This window comes from Myotis davidii, unplaced genomic scaffold, assembly GCF_000327345.1.
Source record: "Myotis davidii unplaced genomic scaffold, ASM32734v1 scaffold1377, whole genome shotgun sequence".
In the NCBI taxonomy this organism is placed as follows: Eukaryota; Metazoa; Chordata; class Mammalia; order Chiroptera; family Vespertilionidae; genus Myotis; species Myotis davidii.
The window spans coordinates 250,696-267,775 of record NW_006288854.1 but is presented as its reverse complement, the minus strand read 5'-3'; the positions used below and the strand labels follow the sequence as shown (position 1 = coordinate 267,775).

At 46.8% G+C, this 17,080-nt stretch overlaps 2 protein-coding genes across 2 annotated transcripts; one reads left to right on the top strand and one right to left on the bottom strand.

The window, feature by feature from the left end:
• Positions 1-1,055: 1,055 nt before the first annotated feature.
• On the top strand, positions 1,056-5,296 carry LOC107181375 (transmembrane O-methyltransferase). Its single transcript, XM_015562185.1, has 4 exons — positions 1,056-1,144; positions 1,989-2,274; positions 3,354-3,550; positions 4,271-5,296. Exons 2-4 carry the CDS (start codon positions 2,016-2,018, stop codon positions 4,589-4,591), a joined length of 777 nt encoding a protein of 258 aa, XP_015417671.1. The 5' UTR covers positions 1,056-1,144; positions 1,989-2,015; the 3' UTR covers positions 4,592-5,296.
• On the bottom strand, positions 5,251-7,584 carry ANAPC15 (anaphase promoting complex subunit 15). Its single transcript, XM_015562169.1, has 5 exons — positions 7,502-7,584; positions 6,740-6,869; positions 5,890-5,949; positions 5,461-5,598; positions 5,251-5,307 (listed from the first exon to the last, which is right to left on the bottom strand). The coding sequence occupies exons 1-5, from the start codon at positions 7,519-7,521 to the stop codon at positions 5,251-5,253; spliced, it is 405 nt and encodes a 134-aa protein (XP_015417655.1). The 5' UTR covers positions 7,522-7,584.
• Between the last annotated feature and the right edge of the window lie 9,496 nt (positions 7,585-17,080).

Sequence of the window (17,080 nt, the reverse complement as noted above, 5' to 3'; positions counted from 1 at the left end):
AATGGAAGAAGAAACCGTACACCTTCACAAGAGGAAGCGGAATGGAGCTTAATTCTAGTAGTGGAGATAGAGACCACCTTACTGATCTCTTTGCTCTTAAGCACTTATCTTCAACCCTGCTATTTTATGGCACCCCTACTATCTTAACACACAAAGCTCACCATCATTGCTTTTTAGAACCATCCCATGTCTTCCCTAGGACCCTGAAAACAGGTCCAAGTCTGTCATTCAAGATCTTGCAGATTCTAACTAACTAACACCTACTTGCCATTCCAGGCCCAGAGGGTGGTGGTGCAGGGGTTTGCCTCACCAGGCATAGCACTTTCCTGATTGACCTCCTGGACTTTGCATGTGTATCCAGGCACACTGTCTCCCCAGTAGGTCTGCCTACTGTGTTCAAGATTCAACAATACCCACCCTCCTGAGTCCCTTCTCTAACTTCATTCTCTAGACATCTCCTGTGCTTAATCCCTATTCTGCATTAATTCATTCCTGTATTGAATCAAATATTTACTGAATATCTGCAATATGTCACATACTGTTGTATCTGAATATGTAGCAGTTCACAAAAGAGCCAAGAGTCCTTGTATTCATGGAGCATCCATTCTAATGATCGCATTATATTGTATTCACTGTCCCTACACAAGTTTCTTCTACCAAATATGGAGTTCCCCAAAAAAACAACAACAAAATAAAACACCCGCAAAAAACATGGAGTTCTTGGAGAACAGGAACAAGATCTGACTCTTTTCTGTGACCCACTCCCTAGCACTTACTTAGAGAAAACTCAAATTTGGAATTAATGAATAAATTACAACCTCCCTATCACATTGGGTCACATCATATCCCATGTGCTGATCCAAGGGATTGTAGGAGAGGCTACCAAGACCTATAGCTCTTTTGCCCCTCAAATCAAGACCGTGGAGTTCTTATAAGTTCTGAGGGCTCCTGAAGGGTAGGAGGCAGTTCCAGCTTGCCCCTTGGGTTAGTAACTTGAACTGCAGGTTTCAGGTGACACCAGCAGCCTCAGCATCAATAATTGAGAGCAAGTCCAGCCTGCCTCAGGATTCTACCCCTACCCTCCAAGGACTGCCCCCTCCTGTCCTATGCTCCGATCTTCCTCAAGCAGGAGCCTCCAGCCCAGGTAAGCAGGGCCCTTGAGTGTGGGTTCCCAAGCACACTGGTTCAAATTTGCCATCACTCACCTATTCACACCCATTCGTACATTCCTACTTTCAGTTTCTACCACTACCAGTGGCCTCAAAGGGGCATGGAAAAAAACAGGAAACATCCCTCATAGCCGGCTGGGGGGAAGAGGGCTGAGTGAGGAGAAAGTGTGTGCTCTGTGTATGCACATGTGAAGGGAATTCTGAGGGAGAGAAGAGGGGAGTGCAGGGGAAAGGAGATAGGACTGAAAAAGAAATATAGGATCAAGGACTCTTCTCACCCCTGGGGAAGCACAAAAGGAAAATCCTGGGGGGGAAGGACATCTTATCCTAACACCCTGTGGAGTAAGTGTTTTGATTGCCTTTTACTGAGGCAAAGCAATGGCAGTGAAGAGGTTTCTAATGTAAAGCTGTGCTTTTTTGCTACACAGTAATGGGTCAGAGGAGACCAAGCAGGCAGGGGTAGGGGCGGGAGGATATGTCAGAAGGGAACTGGTGAAAGGGGTCCTGAAAATGGTGACAACAGAGATGAAGAGAAATGGGTGGAGGGAGCAAGGTGGAGGTGGGACTAGGAGCCAGAAGTGGGGAGAGGTATTTTGGGGTTGGGTTCTGAATTTAGCATGGAGTCCTTGAAAGTACAGGGCTTGGGATCAGACCAACTCAGATTCAAATCCTAGTCCTGCTGTGTGACTCTGGACAAAAGACTTAGCCTTTATGAGCCACAGTTTGTAAAATGTAGGGGTAATTATTTCTGCTAAGGATTGCACTAATGACAGGTAAATGTCAGGTGTGGGTTTCCCTCACTGTCTCCCTCCACCCCAGGACCCCTACCAGGACCAGGTAGGGACCATGTCTCCTGCCATTGCACTGGCCTTCCTGCCACTGGTGGTGACATTGCTGGTGCGGTACCGGCACCATTTCCGACTTCTGGTGCACACGGTCTTGCTGCGGAGCCTCCGAGACTACCTGTCAGGGCTGCGGATTGAGGAACGGGCCTTCAGCTATGTGCTCACCCACGCCCTGCCGGGGGACCCTAGTCAAATCCTCACCACCCTGGACCACTGGAGCAGTCACTGCGAGTACCTGAGCCACATGGGGCCTGCCAAAGGTCAGTGTTCCCTGCATTCTGCTCCAGGAAGCAGCACCCCAAGATGGTGAAGGGAGCGCTGGGACCTGCCACTGTGAATTGGGCAGGTTCTTGATTCTCTGTGGGTCTGTTTTTTCTCCTCTGGAAATGAGGGGGCTGGGCAAAGTTAACTCATGCAGCAAAAATTTATTGCCACCTCTTTTGTACCAGGCGTGTGCTGGGTGCTGGGGGAGAAGAAAGTAGAGGCCACATGGGGGAATCAGCCACAGTTGCTGGCCTCAAGGGAGCGTAATACAGAGGGGAATAACCATCTCCGCACATAACCCATAACTTTGTAATGTCTTTCTCTCCCACTGCGGAGGCCCCCACATCCCATTCAGGGCAGCTCCTGCCTGGATTTGTGTGAGTCCCAGATCCCAGCACAAGTCTTTCAGTCTTATTTAAGAAAGTGGTCCAATTCCAAGGTTAGAAAGATATCCAATGAATAAGTAAGGGGAAATTAAAGTGGAAGTCTAGCAAAGATCCTTCAAGAGACTGGAAGATGGTCTCTCAGAAGCCTTGTGATTGTTTCTGCCTGGACTTTCCTGGAGGAAGCAACAGTTTAACAGCTGAGAAGGATTGCTTTCGAGTTGGCCAGGCAGGTGAGGATAGGGTTGGGGAAGGGCAAAGCCAGCCACATATACAAATGTGACAGGAAGGAGTGAGCCAGAATGGCTGACCCTGGGCACAGTTGTTTCGGATGGCTGTGGTACAGGCTACAGGTAAGCATAACTGAGAGTTGAAACTGGAAAGGTAAGATAGGATCAGTTCCAAGAAGGTCCTGAATGTCAGGCTGAGGATCCCAAGTTCAATTCCCAAGGCTTTAGGATCAAGGAACCAGGGAGTGATAGTGTCAGATTTATTTTTTTAGAAAGATTTCTAGCGGCTGGTGTGAAGACTGGTGAGCCTGGAGGAGAAGGGGGACCACTGGGGCAGCTGAGACTAGTCCGAGAGAGATAAGACTCCAGCTTGTTGGGAGCTGCTGGTGGGCATTTGAGATCTCTTTCTGTGGCCTGCAATCCATCTCCCATGTCTGCTGCAATAGCCATCTCTTTCCTTAGGTCAGATCCTGATACGAATGGTGGAAGAGAAGGCCCCTGCTTGTGTGCTGGAGCTGGGTACCTACTGCGGATACTCCACACTGCTTATTGCCCGTGCCCTGCCCCCTGGGAGTCGCCTTCTCACTGTAGAGCGGGACCCACGCACAGCAGTGGTGGCTGAAAAGCTCATCCGCTTGGCTGGCTTCGACGAGCGCACGGTCAGCCCCCACCTCCCCAACTCTGGTCTCCACCCTTTGCCTTGTCCTGGCCAGGCCTCCCTGTGGAGGAATCCCACCTATGGGAAAGCAGCTCCGCTTAGGAACTGTAATCCTGGAAGCTGTGTGAACTCTTGTTCCAAGTCATTTGCACATATTTACTGCTGAGTGTCAAGGAAGCAGTTAAAAGGAAAGTCTCTGGAGTCCAGCAAATCCGGGCCCAAACCTCAGTTTGATTCTTATTAGGTATGAGACGTTGGGCAAAGCACTTACCCTCTGAATCTCAGCTTTCTTCACTGGCTGAATTGAAATCACAAAACTAGCCCTCGCTGGTTTGGCTCAGTGGATAGAGCATTGGCCCACAGACCAAAGGGTCCCAGGCTTGATTCCCAGTCCTGGTTGGGGCACATGTGGGGGGCAACCAATCAATGTGTCTCTCTCACATCAATGATTCTCTCTCTGTCTCTCCCCCTCCTTTCCATTCTCTCTAAAAAATCAATGGAAAAATTACCTTGAGTGAGGATTAACAAAACAAAAACAAAGAAAAGAAAAACAAATCGCACTACTGATCCTGACTTCTGGGGTTCTGAGGTCAGAGGAAATGTAAGAACACTGGTGGGGATCTAGACCAGGGCCTGGCATAAAGTCAGATCCTGATGGGGTCTGGTGGGGGATAACCCTGGTTTGTCCCACCCTCACCTCCAGCTCCTCCCACCCCCACAGGTGGAGCTCATCGTGGGTAGCTCAGAGGAGGTGATCCCCCGCCTACGAACCCAGTACCAGCTGAGTCGGGCAGATTTGGTACTCCTGGCACACCGGCCCCGATGTTACCTGCGGGACCTGCAGCTTCTGGAGGCTCATGCTCTGCTGCCAGCTGGTGCCACTGTGTTGGCTGACCATGTGCTCTTCCCTGGTGCACCCCGCTTCCTGCAGTACGCTAAGAGCTGTGGCCGCTATCGCTGCCGAATCCATCATACTGGCCTCCCAGACTTTCCTGCCATTAAGGACGGCATAGCCCAGCTCACCTACGCAGGACCTGGCTGAGGTCTAGGGGTACTTACTGCTGCCCCACTTCACCCCCACCCAGGCAAGGACTTCAGAACATCCCTTCCCCTCCCTGCTTGTGGCCTGACACATGCTGGGCTCAGGGTTGGGGAGACTCTCCTCCTACCTCTGCCTCACTCACCTGAGGCATCAAGTTCTGTCAGACTGCTCGGTCCCACTGATCCCCCTTCTTCCAGAAAAAGCCATCAACTGACAGGCAAAGGCCTGAGCTCCCACCTCAGCTCTGTCACTGATTTGCTGGGTGGCTCCAGCGGAGTCCCTGCCCTGCTGAGACTTAATCTGCTCTCTTAACACCAACAAAACTGGCTGGGAGAGCTCTAGAGGCTTCCCAGCTCTGGACCTCAGAAAGCCTGCCCTCCCCAGCCCATGCCATTGTGGACGTGATAAAAAGAAATAGTAAACTCTGAGTCAGAAGCCCTGCAGGAAAGGCTGGTGCAATCTGGGCCCTGGCCTTCCCTAGCCCTGGCCCACATGGCCAGGTAGGTTTGCCCGCAGTCCCTTGAATGCCCTCTCCCAAAAGTTCAAGAAAAGGTGCTGGATCCCTCTGGGCCCCACCAAAAAATAGGGAATAGACATTGGGGGGGAGGGAGGAATCAGTCCTGTGTCTTTATTAAAGAGAGTTAGAAAGAGACTACACCTCAAAGGGTGAGGTACTGGCCAGAAAGGTGGGGTGGACTCAGGTCCTGGGGAGGAGGCTGGGTGTGGGTGGGGAGGGGCCTCAGCCACCCAGCCAGCCCCAGTCCCAGACCCTGCACCTGGCTGGATCCAGGGTTTCTGTACCCCTTGGCCACCAATTAGGTCAGGGGCAGGGGCCCAGGAGCAGAGGCCCTTTCCACACCCCTGCCTACCTCATTGACCTCTCCATCATCAGGTGACTCATTGTAGTCATTCATCTCGTCCATGTCCTGCATGTCCTCATCATCCTCTGAGTCCTCTTCACTATCCTCATCATCATCTTCATCCTCTTCTTCCTCATCATCATAGTGCTGGTGAGGCAGGGGAGAGCCTGAAGACTCTACAGCCTTCTTGGACCAATTTAAGGGCTAGCCTACTTGGAGCCTCTCTCTGGAGTCAACAAATGACCCCTACTCCCCAACCCTGCTTGAGTCCAGCAGGCTGGTGCACGTTCTGCAGGACCTTAGTTCTGGGCCCAAAGCCCACCCCCTCTAGCTCCATTTCTGGCCTCCATCCAGAGCTGAGGATCACAACTGCTCTGGAGTCAGAGGCAGGCCCTTCAGAATTAGAGCAGAGCCTTAGTCCACCTGGGCCCCACTCACCTCTGAGGCCGGCTTGCCAATAGGTACCAGGTTGTTGTCTTTCTCTGCGATGCTCTGGAGCTGTGGCCAAAGGGGACACAAAAAAGCAGGGCCAGGGCCCAAGCAGGTCAGGAGCATGGGAATGAACCACTCTGCCCACAAGAAGACCCCCCTTTCCCTCCCGTCACCACCTCCAAGTGTGAAGGAGAAGCTTCCAGTTCTCAGGAAAATTCAATCCCTTTCTCTCCTGTCATCTGCAACTTGATCCAGTTACATAAGAGTTATGGACTTGATCCAATTACGTAAAATCTCTGGGCCTTGGTTTTCTCATAAGATTATGGTGAGGGTGAAGTGAAAGACTATCAGCCTAGAACAGGGGTGGGCAAACTCTTTGACTGGAGGGCCACAATGGGTTCTTAAACTGGACCGGAGGGCCAGAACAAAAGCATGGATGGAGTGTTTGTGTGAACTAATATAAATTCAAAGTAAACATCATTACATAAAAGGGTATGGTCTTTTTTTTTTTTTTTTAGTTTTATTCATTTCAAACGGGCCGGATCCGGCCCGCGGGCTGTAGTTTGCCCACGGCTGGCCTAGAACATGGCATCTGCTAGGTCCTCAATAAATAGTCAAAATTATTATTTCCTATGCTTTTTGGAGAAGAACCTGGGCTCCAATCTGGCCCAGAGGTCCCATGGTCCTGTGGAAAATTAGCATAACGCAAAGATGAGAACCCAGCTCCCAGCCTGATTATTCTCAGCTCAAAGCAAAAAGCTCCTCCAGGGTAGGTCTCTAGAGAAAGGCTGGATCATGACCAATGAAGCGGGGAATCCCTGACTGAGGCTCACCGCTGTGCTAGGTGCTCACTCACCCAGGCTTGATGCTGCTGTTCTTGCTGCTGCAGCTCTGTCTCTTCCACACAAGGCCGATCCAGATTAAACCACAGAGTTTCAGTCACACGGGGGAGGAGGGAGGGAAACAAGGTGGACATGGCTCCTAGACTGAGAGAAAAGGCCAGGTGAATCCAGCTCTCAGATGTGTTGGTTTTGATTTGGGTTACAGTTTGACTTGGCGGTGGGGTGGAGTGGAAGGGAGCAGAGAAGCAGCTAGCTAGCTCTTCTCTCTGGGAGTCAGACAGACATGGGTTTGAGTCCTGGCTCCACCACTTAATAGCTGTTTGACTTCGGCCAAGTCATGGAACCTCTCTGAGCCTGTTTCCTCATCTGTAAAATGGGGATAACAACAATATACCACCCTCACATGTATTCTGATCGTTAAGTAAGGTAATTTACTTTATGGATAAGCAAAACTGTAAGCTGTTCAAAGAGGGAAGGGATGGAAGCCAAATGTAGAGCTAGGAATCCAAAATGCAGACTGGCATTACAAAAGTAGAGGTAGCAGGGCTCCACGAAACTGTCTCTATCTCCTTCAAACACTAAAACCGCTTTTTTTGTCCTCTATGATTATCCATACATATCCACCCAGTGTCCGAAATTTAGGACACTAATCACCTCTCATAGACCACAGCCAAATTTGGGGGGGGGGGGGCAGGCGTGCAAGTATGGTTCACTAAGGCTTTCTTAAGGCATGGGTACATGTATACATAAGTAGATGGGAGGCTGAATGAACTAACATGTGAGAGAACAAGTACATTCCGCTCGGATTAAGCAGCTGAGGGAGCTGACCAAGAAGATCCCAGGGAACATGAATTAAAACCTTTCGGCTCACAGGAAAACGGAGGCTCAGCAACAGGCAACGACGGGGCTCTAGGTCACACAGTGAATGAGGCTTAGGACGCCAGCGGGGAAGAGGTCCAGTCCGCTACTAGCGATGAGCAGGAGAAAGGATCTAGGTCTAGTTCTGCTTTCGCCCTAACTTATTTGGCCGATTCAGGGCCAGCCCTAACCTTCCGTGAACCTGAGCTTCCCAGACCACGTCACCGGCACAACAGTACCAGCCATCACGCCCCAGAATTACTGAGCGGCACAGAGACCCAAGTTCCGAAAACCCAAACCGTCGCCGCAAAGCCACCGCCCATTCTTTTGCTCATTATGATAATGGCCGTGAGGCTGACCAACAGGAATAAGGCAGGGGCGGGGTTCGGAGACGCATTTACCCTTCTAGGGTTGCTAAAGGCGAAAGGAGCGGGGCTTAAATAGGGCCAATTAACTGGAAGAAATGCTGGGTGACAAGACGCGAGACCAATGAGTGACGGAACCTGTGTGACGGGGTGGGGCTTAGTCTCGCCGAAGCGGCCAATGAGCTGGCGCTCTTTAATATTGAAGGATAGTCTAAACACGCATTTCTGGGGGAGGCGGGTTAGGGGAGCGGGGTTTCTCTCGGGGAGGGAAGAAGGGGCAAAGAGACTGCAGACGCAGTCCTGCTTCTGTACTTACCGCGCCGGGAGGCGGCAGCCGGCAGTGACCCGGAAGCACTTCACTCCGCCTCAGCGGAAGAACCCACCTGAACCTGGGACACACCGAACGCATGCGTTCTAGGCCTCCTTTTGTTTCCCGCTCCCGCCCACCAGACCGGACGTGACGTTACACACTTTGGTCGCGTAGTTGGAGACGGAAATTTGTGGCGCCTTCTCTGTTGGCCCCGCCCTAAAACTCAGCCAATCGGCCTCTCCAATCTGCCCGGTTCCGGTAGCCCTTGCCTACGGCTTCACGTAACCCCGCCCCTCTGCCTAGGGGCCGTATTTGCTCGTCCACCCGTGTGGGAAAATGGCTGGGTGTCTGCTGCGGTAGCGGTGGACCTCGTTTGTTATGCTGTGTACTAGGAAAATTAATCTGCTTCTAACCCAGACTCGCTGGGTGGTTTTACACAGTTTCTGTCTGTCCTCTCTGACTCCCAGTTTCCGGTTTGGCGCTTGCGTTTATTTATGCATGCCTTCCGCGAAAATACCGTGTCCCAAAAACATGTATATACACTTTAACAGCTGATAGCTCAATTTATGTTTCTTTCTTTTCAGCCAGACTAAGCTTTAAACAGGAAATTCAGCCCAAGCCGGCTTGGTTCAGTGGATAGTGCCTCGACCTGTGGACTGAAGGGTCCCAGGTTCCATTGGGGAGGTGCGGTTGTGGGCTCCTTCCCCAGTAGGGGGCAGGCAGGAGGCAGCCCGTCAATGACTCTCTCTCATTGATGTTTCTATCTCCCTCTCCCGTCCTCTCTGAAATGAATAAAAATAAAGAAACTAAAAAAAAAAGAAAAAAAGAAATTCATCCCTAAAATGCTATTGGAAGTTTGAACACTCAGTTGAAGTACAAACACGGCCTTTATAATTAAAGTGTGTAAACATTTTTGGGGGGACAAATGTATACACTTTAACAGCTGATGCTTAATTTTTACTCCTTTTCAGGTTTAACTTATTTGAAATAATGGGTGAAGCCAGACTAAGCTCTGAACAAAGAAAATTTATTCACTGGACTATTTTATGGGAATACATAAAAGATAAGTTACGGTACAAAACTGGCAACAGTTGACAAATTGAAGGTGCACAAATCCTGAACGAAATGATCCTTGATGTTTGTGATTCCATTGCTTCACATTATTGGCAGAATGGTCACCAGTTTGAAAACACATTGAACAACAACAAATGTATTCATTTCTGTAGACTTTTAAATTTTGAAAATGAACTGTATGTTAATAAACACTAACTTTATAATCATTCAAAGTGTGTATACATTTTTTTTGGGATACCCTATATTTGAGTCCCTACTATAATCCAGGCTCTGCAAGAAGCTGAAGATAAATCCAGGAACATGGTCCCTACCCAAAATACCTCACAGTCCAGTGGGGAAGCAAGACTGCAGACCGGCAGAGGTCTCACTTGTTTGTTAAGATTGCCTGTCCAGTTCTGTATTTGAGATTATGCAAGGGCTTAAGTGACTAGTCAGCCTTGGGCACAAGCTGAATTCCTCTGCTGTTGAGAAATTCAGCTGCCCTTTCGATTAGTGGTCAGCCTCACCGTCTATTCCACTTTTTTGTTGATGTCTCTGTTCTTGTAACCTCTGACTCACCATCCTTTTCAGAGAACCTCATGTCTTCCAGCAAGAGGTCTTTCATACCCAACTCCCATTAAGCTCCATCACCCATCAATCTATTAGCCTCTTCCAGGGCTAGTAATTAAAAAATACACTCCTTCCCCAACAAGATGTGTGACCTTTAATATGACTTTTCCCCTGAATTGTTTCCTCTTCATCCGCCATCATAATCTCTGCCCAGCCTTCTTCTCTGCTTGTTATAAAGTTTTTCATTCAAGAGTAAAATTTGGCCCTAGCTGGTTTGGCTCAGTGGATAGAGTGTTGGTCTGTGGACTGAAGGGTCCTGGGTTTGAGTCTAGCCAAGCACACATGCTCAGTTTGCAGGCTTGATCCCCAGTAGGGGGTGTGTGCAGGAGGCAGCCGATCAATGATTCTCTCTTATCATTGATGTTTCTCTCTCTCCCTCTCCCTTCCTCTCTGAAATCAATAAAAAAATATATATTTTAAAAAGAGTAAAATTTGGCCTGGCCAGCGTGCCTCAGTGGTTAAACACCAACCTATAAACCAGGAGGTCAGGGTTCTATTCCTGGTGAGGGCACATGCCCAGGTTGTGGGCTCGATCCCCATTGTGGGGTACGCAAGAGGTAGCTAATCAATGATTCTCATCATTGATGTTTCTGTCTCTCCCTCTCTCTTCCTCTCTGAAATAAATAAAAAAATATTTTTTTAAAAATGGGTAAAATTTGCCTCTTGGAAATGGCCATTGTTTTCTTTCATCCGTTCAATAAATACCTATTGAGTGCCTCACTATGTGCCTGTCAGTATTCTAAGTAGTGGGTATACAATAATGAACAAGACGAACCAAAAAAATCTTTCTCACCTTAGTCGGGTGGCTCAATTGGTGGAGTATTTGTCTGCACACCAAAAGGTTGCAGATTTGATTCCTGGTCAGGGCACATATCTAGGTTGTTGGAGGCAACCAATTGATGTTTCTCTCACATTGGTATTTCTCTCTCTTCCCCCCCTTCCTCTCTCTCTAAAATCAATTTAAAAATATTCTCAGGTAAGGATTGAAAATTGAAAAAAAAACCTCCTTATGAAGTTTCTAATCTAATGAGAAAGATAAACAATAAAGATAAATAAGACATGTAGTTTAAGATTGCAGTAAATACTAAGGAGACAAACCAGTGAAGTGGCAATAAAACATCGGCAGGGGAGTTTTTATTTTTTTAATTTTATTTAATTATTTATTTATCTTTTAATATATTTCTATTGATTTTTTACAGAGAGGAAGGGAGAGAGACAGAGAGCGAGAAACATCGATGGGAGAGAAACATCGATCAGCCGCCTCCTGCACACCTCCCACTGGGGATGTGCCCGCAACCCAGGTACATGCCCTTGACCGGAATCGAACCTGGGACCCTTCAGTCCGCAGGCCGACGCTCTATCCACTGAGCCAAACCGGTTTCAGCGGGGAGTTTTTATTTTAATTAATTATTCTTGTGGGGGATAGATTTTATTTTAGGTAGGAGAGCCAAGACAGTCCTTGCAGGGAAGATGACTTTTGAAGAAAGTTCTGAAGAAAAGGAGAGAGAATACTATTATGATATTTAGGGAAGAGCATTTCAGAGACAGCAAGTGCAAAGGGCCTAGAAATAGCTGGAGCATAGTGTATCCTGGGGAGAGTAAGAAAGGTAGCAGGAGCCAGATAGGAGCCTATCAGGTCATAATAGGGACTTTGGCTTTTACTCCATGTTGAAGATCCTGGTGAAGGTTTTTGAGTAGAAGATCCACACACTCTGATATATATTTTAACAGAATTACTCCGGCTGTTCTACGAAGAGTAGATTTATAAGGGGCAGTGGAATAAGCAGGGAGACCAATTGGGAGCCTATTAGAATAATGCAGAGGTGGGGGATGAGAAGTGATTGAATTTTGAATATACAGTTGACCCTGAACAATGCACCGACCCCTGCACAGTTAAAAATCTGCATATAACTTTTTACTCCCTCAACACTTAAATTGTCTCTCAGTCTCTGCAAGGGATAGGTTCCAGGACCCACCACAGATAGTAAAATCCCCACATCTGTCGCCTATATTTATCAATGTATATAGGTGGCCCTCCAAATCTGTGGACTTCCAAACGTGAGTCAAAAACAGCACGAATATAGACTGAAAAAGTCCATGTATAAGTGGACTTTGCAGTTCAAATCCATGTTGTTTAAGAGTCTACTATATCTAGAAAGTAGAGATAACAATGTTTGCTGACAGATTGGATGTAGAATATCAGAGGAAGAAAGGAGCCAAGAGTTTTGACCTGAACAACTAGAAGACTAATGTTGCCATTTCTTGAGATGGAAAAGACAAGAGAGGTGCTAGTTTTGGGGGGGAACTATCTGGAGGTCATTTTGGGGTATGTTGAGTTTGAGATGTTCATTAGAATAGAGATGTTGAGGGGGTAAAGAGGCATAAGGGTCTGAAGGAGAGAGATCTAGGCTATCCATTTGGGAGTCAGTCATTTGCAAATCGATGGAATTTAAAGCCATGAGTTTGGATGAGATCACCAATGGAGTGTGTGTAAATGGAAAATAGTTTCCTTCAAAATTCTGAATTTGAGGAAACTAGAGCAGCAAACCAGACTGAAAAAGAGAGTAAAAAAGATTAGAAAGTCTGGTAAGTTGGATGGCACCCTGTAAGCCAAGTAAAGAAGGAATATCAGGAAGGAAATAGTGATCCTCTACAGTTTGGTTTTGAATAAAATTGTGCCTCTATGTTTCCCCAACTGACTATGAGCTCCTTGAGGGCAGAGACTGAATGGTTTCTATGACCCCATGATCCATCCTGACCTCTCCCTTCTCCAGGGACCCCTTATTTGCTCCCCTTGTGACTTATGTCCCCATTAGTCTCGCCCCCTGCTTCCTTTCCTTATATGATCTCTACCTCAAGCACCCTTTACCTCCCATCCTTCCTGACAGCTCTGGCATGATGGGAGATTCCCTGGTAACCTAGAGTTTCTTATCAAGGTCCTCTGACAGGTTAAAAAAGTCATGGTGACTGGAGTGGGATAAGTGGAAATTTTGAACACTGACCATTTTTCACTTCAGCAACTGAGTCAATGATGGTGGTATTTGTTTTACATTCATTATCCACCACTTATCTTTGCCAAGTGTTTGACTTTCTTTCATATCAAGGATAATGAAATGAAGACTCTAAGAGATTAAGTAATTTGATTCATAATCCTTTGTTTCTCTGTTTGGTTAACATTTACTAAGTGCCAACAAGTGCCAGACACCTTGAATAGGCCCTTTGACAGAAAGATTAAGCAGAAATAATCTCTATCCTAAAGAAAAATACAGTGTAGTGAGGACAAAGACAATTCTAGAAGAGGGAGAGACGAATGGGTTCTGGATAAACTGGGAGAGAGAGGAATGGGCTCTGGATAAACGGAGTTTATACTTGAGCTTATACTTTTGTTTCAGGAAAGGGAACATTTGAATATACTTTGAGGGATAAGTAGGAGTTCATCTGGTAGATGAGTGGGAGAACAGGGGTGCACATAACATGCAAGGCATATAACATGCGAGGACATGAAGTTGAAAGCAGATGATGTGTTTAGAGAACAGTAAGAATCCTTTGGGGCACTTAGGTGTCTGGGGATGAAGAGAGAAAGAATGTTAAGAGGATTCAGATGGGGAAGGGCTTTGGTGGCCTTTAGTTGGAATAGAGAGTATAGGAACCAGGACTTGGAGTCTTACCTTGGCCCTATTTTTTTGACTTGCTGGGGACGATAGTCAGGTCCCTCCCCATCACTTAGCTTCTGTTGTCTCTAACATAATATCCCAACCATGTCTCCAGCTCTGATGTAGAAGATACTCCCCAGACCTGGCCCTTTCTGCCTTGAGATATTATCGTCTCTTTCATTGTGTTTTATACAAGCCAGGGCCTGGGCTGAAAGGAGGTGGTTTCCTAACAGTCAGAGCCCATATACTGGAGAGGGAAATCCATGACGCTGAGCGGAAATTTCTCAAGGATTCAGGAAGGGCCAGAATTGACTGATGTGAATTCAATGCTAGTGAGAGCTGCTTCCACAGTTCTTGAGGAGTATGTCAGACCCTGGCAGGGAACGCAGGGGATTGTCACTATCTTTCATGCATACGACAGGGTATTTGATCTCCAAAGGGCTTTAGCATTCATAGTTTCCTCTTATTCTCATTCCTGCCCTGGGAATCATGCCCTCAGTTAGCATATGAGAAAGTGAAGTGACTTGTCCTGGCTGAAGCTACAACTAAAAAATGACAATCTTTTATTTAATATATTTTTATTGATTTCAGAGAGGAAGGGAGAGGGAGAGAGAGATAAAAACATCAATGATGAGAGACTTACTGTTCAGTCACAACCCAGGCATGTGCCCTGACTGGGAATTGAATGGTGACCTCCTGGTTCATAGGGTGATACTAAACCACTGAACCACACCAGCTGGGCAAAAAGGTCAATCTTTTACTCAGAAAGCTTTCTTTATTAATAATAATAATTATTATTAGGGAGAGAGGAAGGGCAAGAGAGCAATAGAAACTTCAATGAAAGAGAAACATCAACATAGATTGGCTGCTTCCTGCATGTCCCCTGTAACCCAGGCATGTGCCCTGTCCAAGAATTGACCTCCTGGTGCATGGTTAATGCTCAGTCACTGATCCACACCAACTGGGCCTTAAAACTTTCTTATGGGCTGGTCTATGGTTGGTGATGGGGACTCACAGAAGAATGAGATCTGAGTCCTCATCCACTGGAAGCCCCAGTCTTGTTTGGAAGGCATAAAGCAAAGTATTAAGCCCTGAGGGCAGGTCTCTGGCTCATCTCTATTTCCTCAGCACCTAGTATAGGACCTGGCACAGAGTAGCCACTCAAGAAATGCTTCTACAATATGAGTTTTTTTTTCCCTTCAGTCTAATGGAATTGAATTATTAGTTCATGTGACTCTATGCTACAAATGCTATGGTAGAAATAGGTTCTGAGCAGAGTAGGAACATTGAGAAGAGAAAGGCAATATGTGGGAGAGGATGTGGGGAGGGCTCCTCAGGGAGATGGGATCTTGCAGGAGATAATGCCAGGAAAGGACAATCTAGACAAGAGAGGATAGCATGTGTAAAAGCACACAGATCTTTGAAAGGGTTGTGGTGTGCTCAGTGCAGGGCCTGCTTGTGGCCATCTTAGAGGGAGGCACCATGAGAGAAGCAGGGCTATAAGACTAGTGCCCTGAACTCAAAGGATGATGCATATCCTTGGAAGCAGGCAAGGAGACACTGACAAAGGCTTCCTTGAGCAGGGGAGACATCATCTGGGTCTTAAAGGATGCTTTAGAATTATATAGCCAGAGAGAAGAAAGGAAAGAGGAAAGCTTCCAGGTGGCACTGGGATGTGGGGTGAATGAGGAGATTGGGCACATGCGAAGGGGATTCTGGAGGAGGCTGGAAAGCCCCACTGGGTGGGCTGACTGAGGGCGTGTACCTTTGCCTGGTATATAAGTTTTCTTCTACCTTCTTCTCACTTGACACCTCATTTATTTTCTGGTCCACAAACAGTCATTGGGGCCTCTCTGGGCTGACTCTGAGATTAGGATGGATGGATGAACTAGAAAACAATCTCTGTGGGTTCTCTTTCAGTCCCCTAGAAAGCAACCCAGGCCTCGATTTGCATGGTGGGTTTGCATATAATTGCTCACTGAAGGTAAGGTTTCCTTACACTGATCAAAGCAAAAACAATAAAAAAGTGGGAAGAGAGGCTAGCCAGGCTGATGACTTCTTGATACATCCTGACTGGTGGAGAGCAGAGAGCAAATTTTCTCCTGACTCTATATCTCATCTAGCCCTAATCACCTCATTTAACCCTAATCACCTCCCAAGGTCCCAGCTTCTAATGCCATCACATGGGTCATGGTAGGGTTTCAACATATGAGTTTTGGAGAGACACAAACACTCAGTCCATAACAGTCTTTTAAAGCCTGGAGCTGGAAACCAGCAGAGTACCACTTGTTACCGTATTCTGTTAGTCAAAGCAGTCACAGAGCCTGTCCACATTCAAGGGGAGGGGACATAGAACTCACTTCTCAATAGTCAAATATTTGTTTCCTACTTTAACTCACCACACATGGGAAAGGGGCCCCTCCAGCCCCCCGCATTGCATAGATTTGGATTAATCATAACCCTTGGTTCTTGACATGATCTCGTCATAGTTCCAGGCATTGGCTGCCTTTATATATTTATTGGCTTGTGGTTTTGCTTAGCTTTTTTTAAAAAAAGACAAAGGAAATTTTATGTTCTTCCTTTTTGTGTCATGGATGATTTGTATACCGGGGGTAAGATGATACTCTTATTTCTATAATATCATATTTCCTTTATTTGCATTATTCAGGAAAACATTCGAGGACTAATAAAATTGTACAGTCCAGGAAGTTTCTGGGGAGAGACGTTCCGAAGTCTGTTCCAAAAAGTAAATAGAGGCTGTGGTTTCTCAGCTAAATTTCCTGGAGGTAGGGTAGGAAAATAAGACCTTGTATCTGGAGATAGTATTACTGTGAAAAAAAAAAAGCATGGGTTTTGCAGTTAAGCCAATTGGGTTGAATTCCTACTCCTCCCCTTTTTAGCTATTTGAGAATTCACCTAACTCCCAGAGCCTCAGTTTCCTCATCTGTATGTTGGGAATAATAATGTCAACCTTGCAGTGCACTGTGAGGATTACAAGACACAACAATGTAAGTAAAGCACCCATTATTCGAATTGGTGTCTGACTATCAGTATGATCATGCACATTAATGTTTAGTAGGCTACAAAATACTTTGATATACACCTTCAAACTACTCCTAAGGGAAGGAAGATGGCGACATGTCCCTATGTTAGAAGTGAAGATACTAAGACCAGCAACAGTGATGATCACAGGCTGGTACAATGGAAGGAGTATAGATTGCTGGGGTGTTATCCTGCATCTACTAGGGTTCAGGAATCTGGAGAAGAGGCTGCGAGTAAATTAAATAAACTAGACATAAAATATAAATTTGGAAGGCATTTTGAGGGGAGCCAGGGAAGGCTTAGCTTTAGTAATTAAGTTCCCTGAGTCTCCGGACCCCTAGCTTTTTGTTAACACATTTTGCCCTATAGCAAAGCAGATATACATATCAAGGGTAAAGTTTGGAAAATAGTAAGATTATCAGGTTGGGGGAACTGTCCTCAGCT

Coding starts and splice junctions, on each gene's coding strand:
- ANAPC15 (XM_015562169.1), bottom strand. CDS start 7,521: ATGTACTTGTTCTCTCACAT. Junction 6,870..7,501: donor ATGTACTTGTTCTCTCACAT/GTTAGTTCATTC, acceptor CTTTTCTCTCAG/TCTAGGAGCCATGTCCACCT. Junction 5,599..5,889: donor TTGGCAAGCCGGCCTCAGAG/GTGAGTGGGGCC, acceptor CTGCCTCACCAG/CACTATGATGATGAGGAAGA.
- LOC107181375 (XM_015562185.1), top strand. CDS start 2,016: ATGTCTCCTGCCATTGCACTGGCCTTCCTGCCACTGGTGGTGACATTG. Junction 2,275..3,353: donor CCACATGGGGCCTGCCAAAG/GTCAGTGTTCCC, acceptor CTCTTTCCTTAG/GTCAGATCCTGATACGAATG. Junction 3,551..4,270: donor CTGGCTTCGACGAGCGCACG/GTCAGCCCCCAC, acceptor CCACCCCCACAG/GTGGAGCTCATCGTGGGTAG.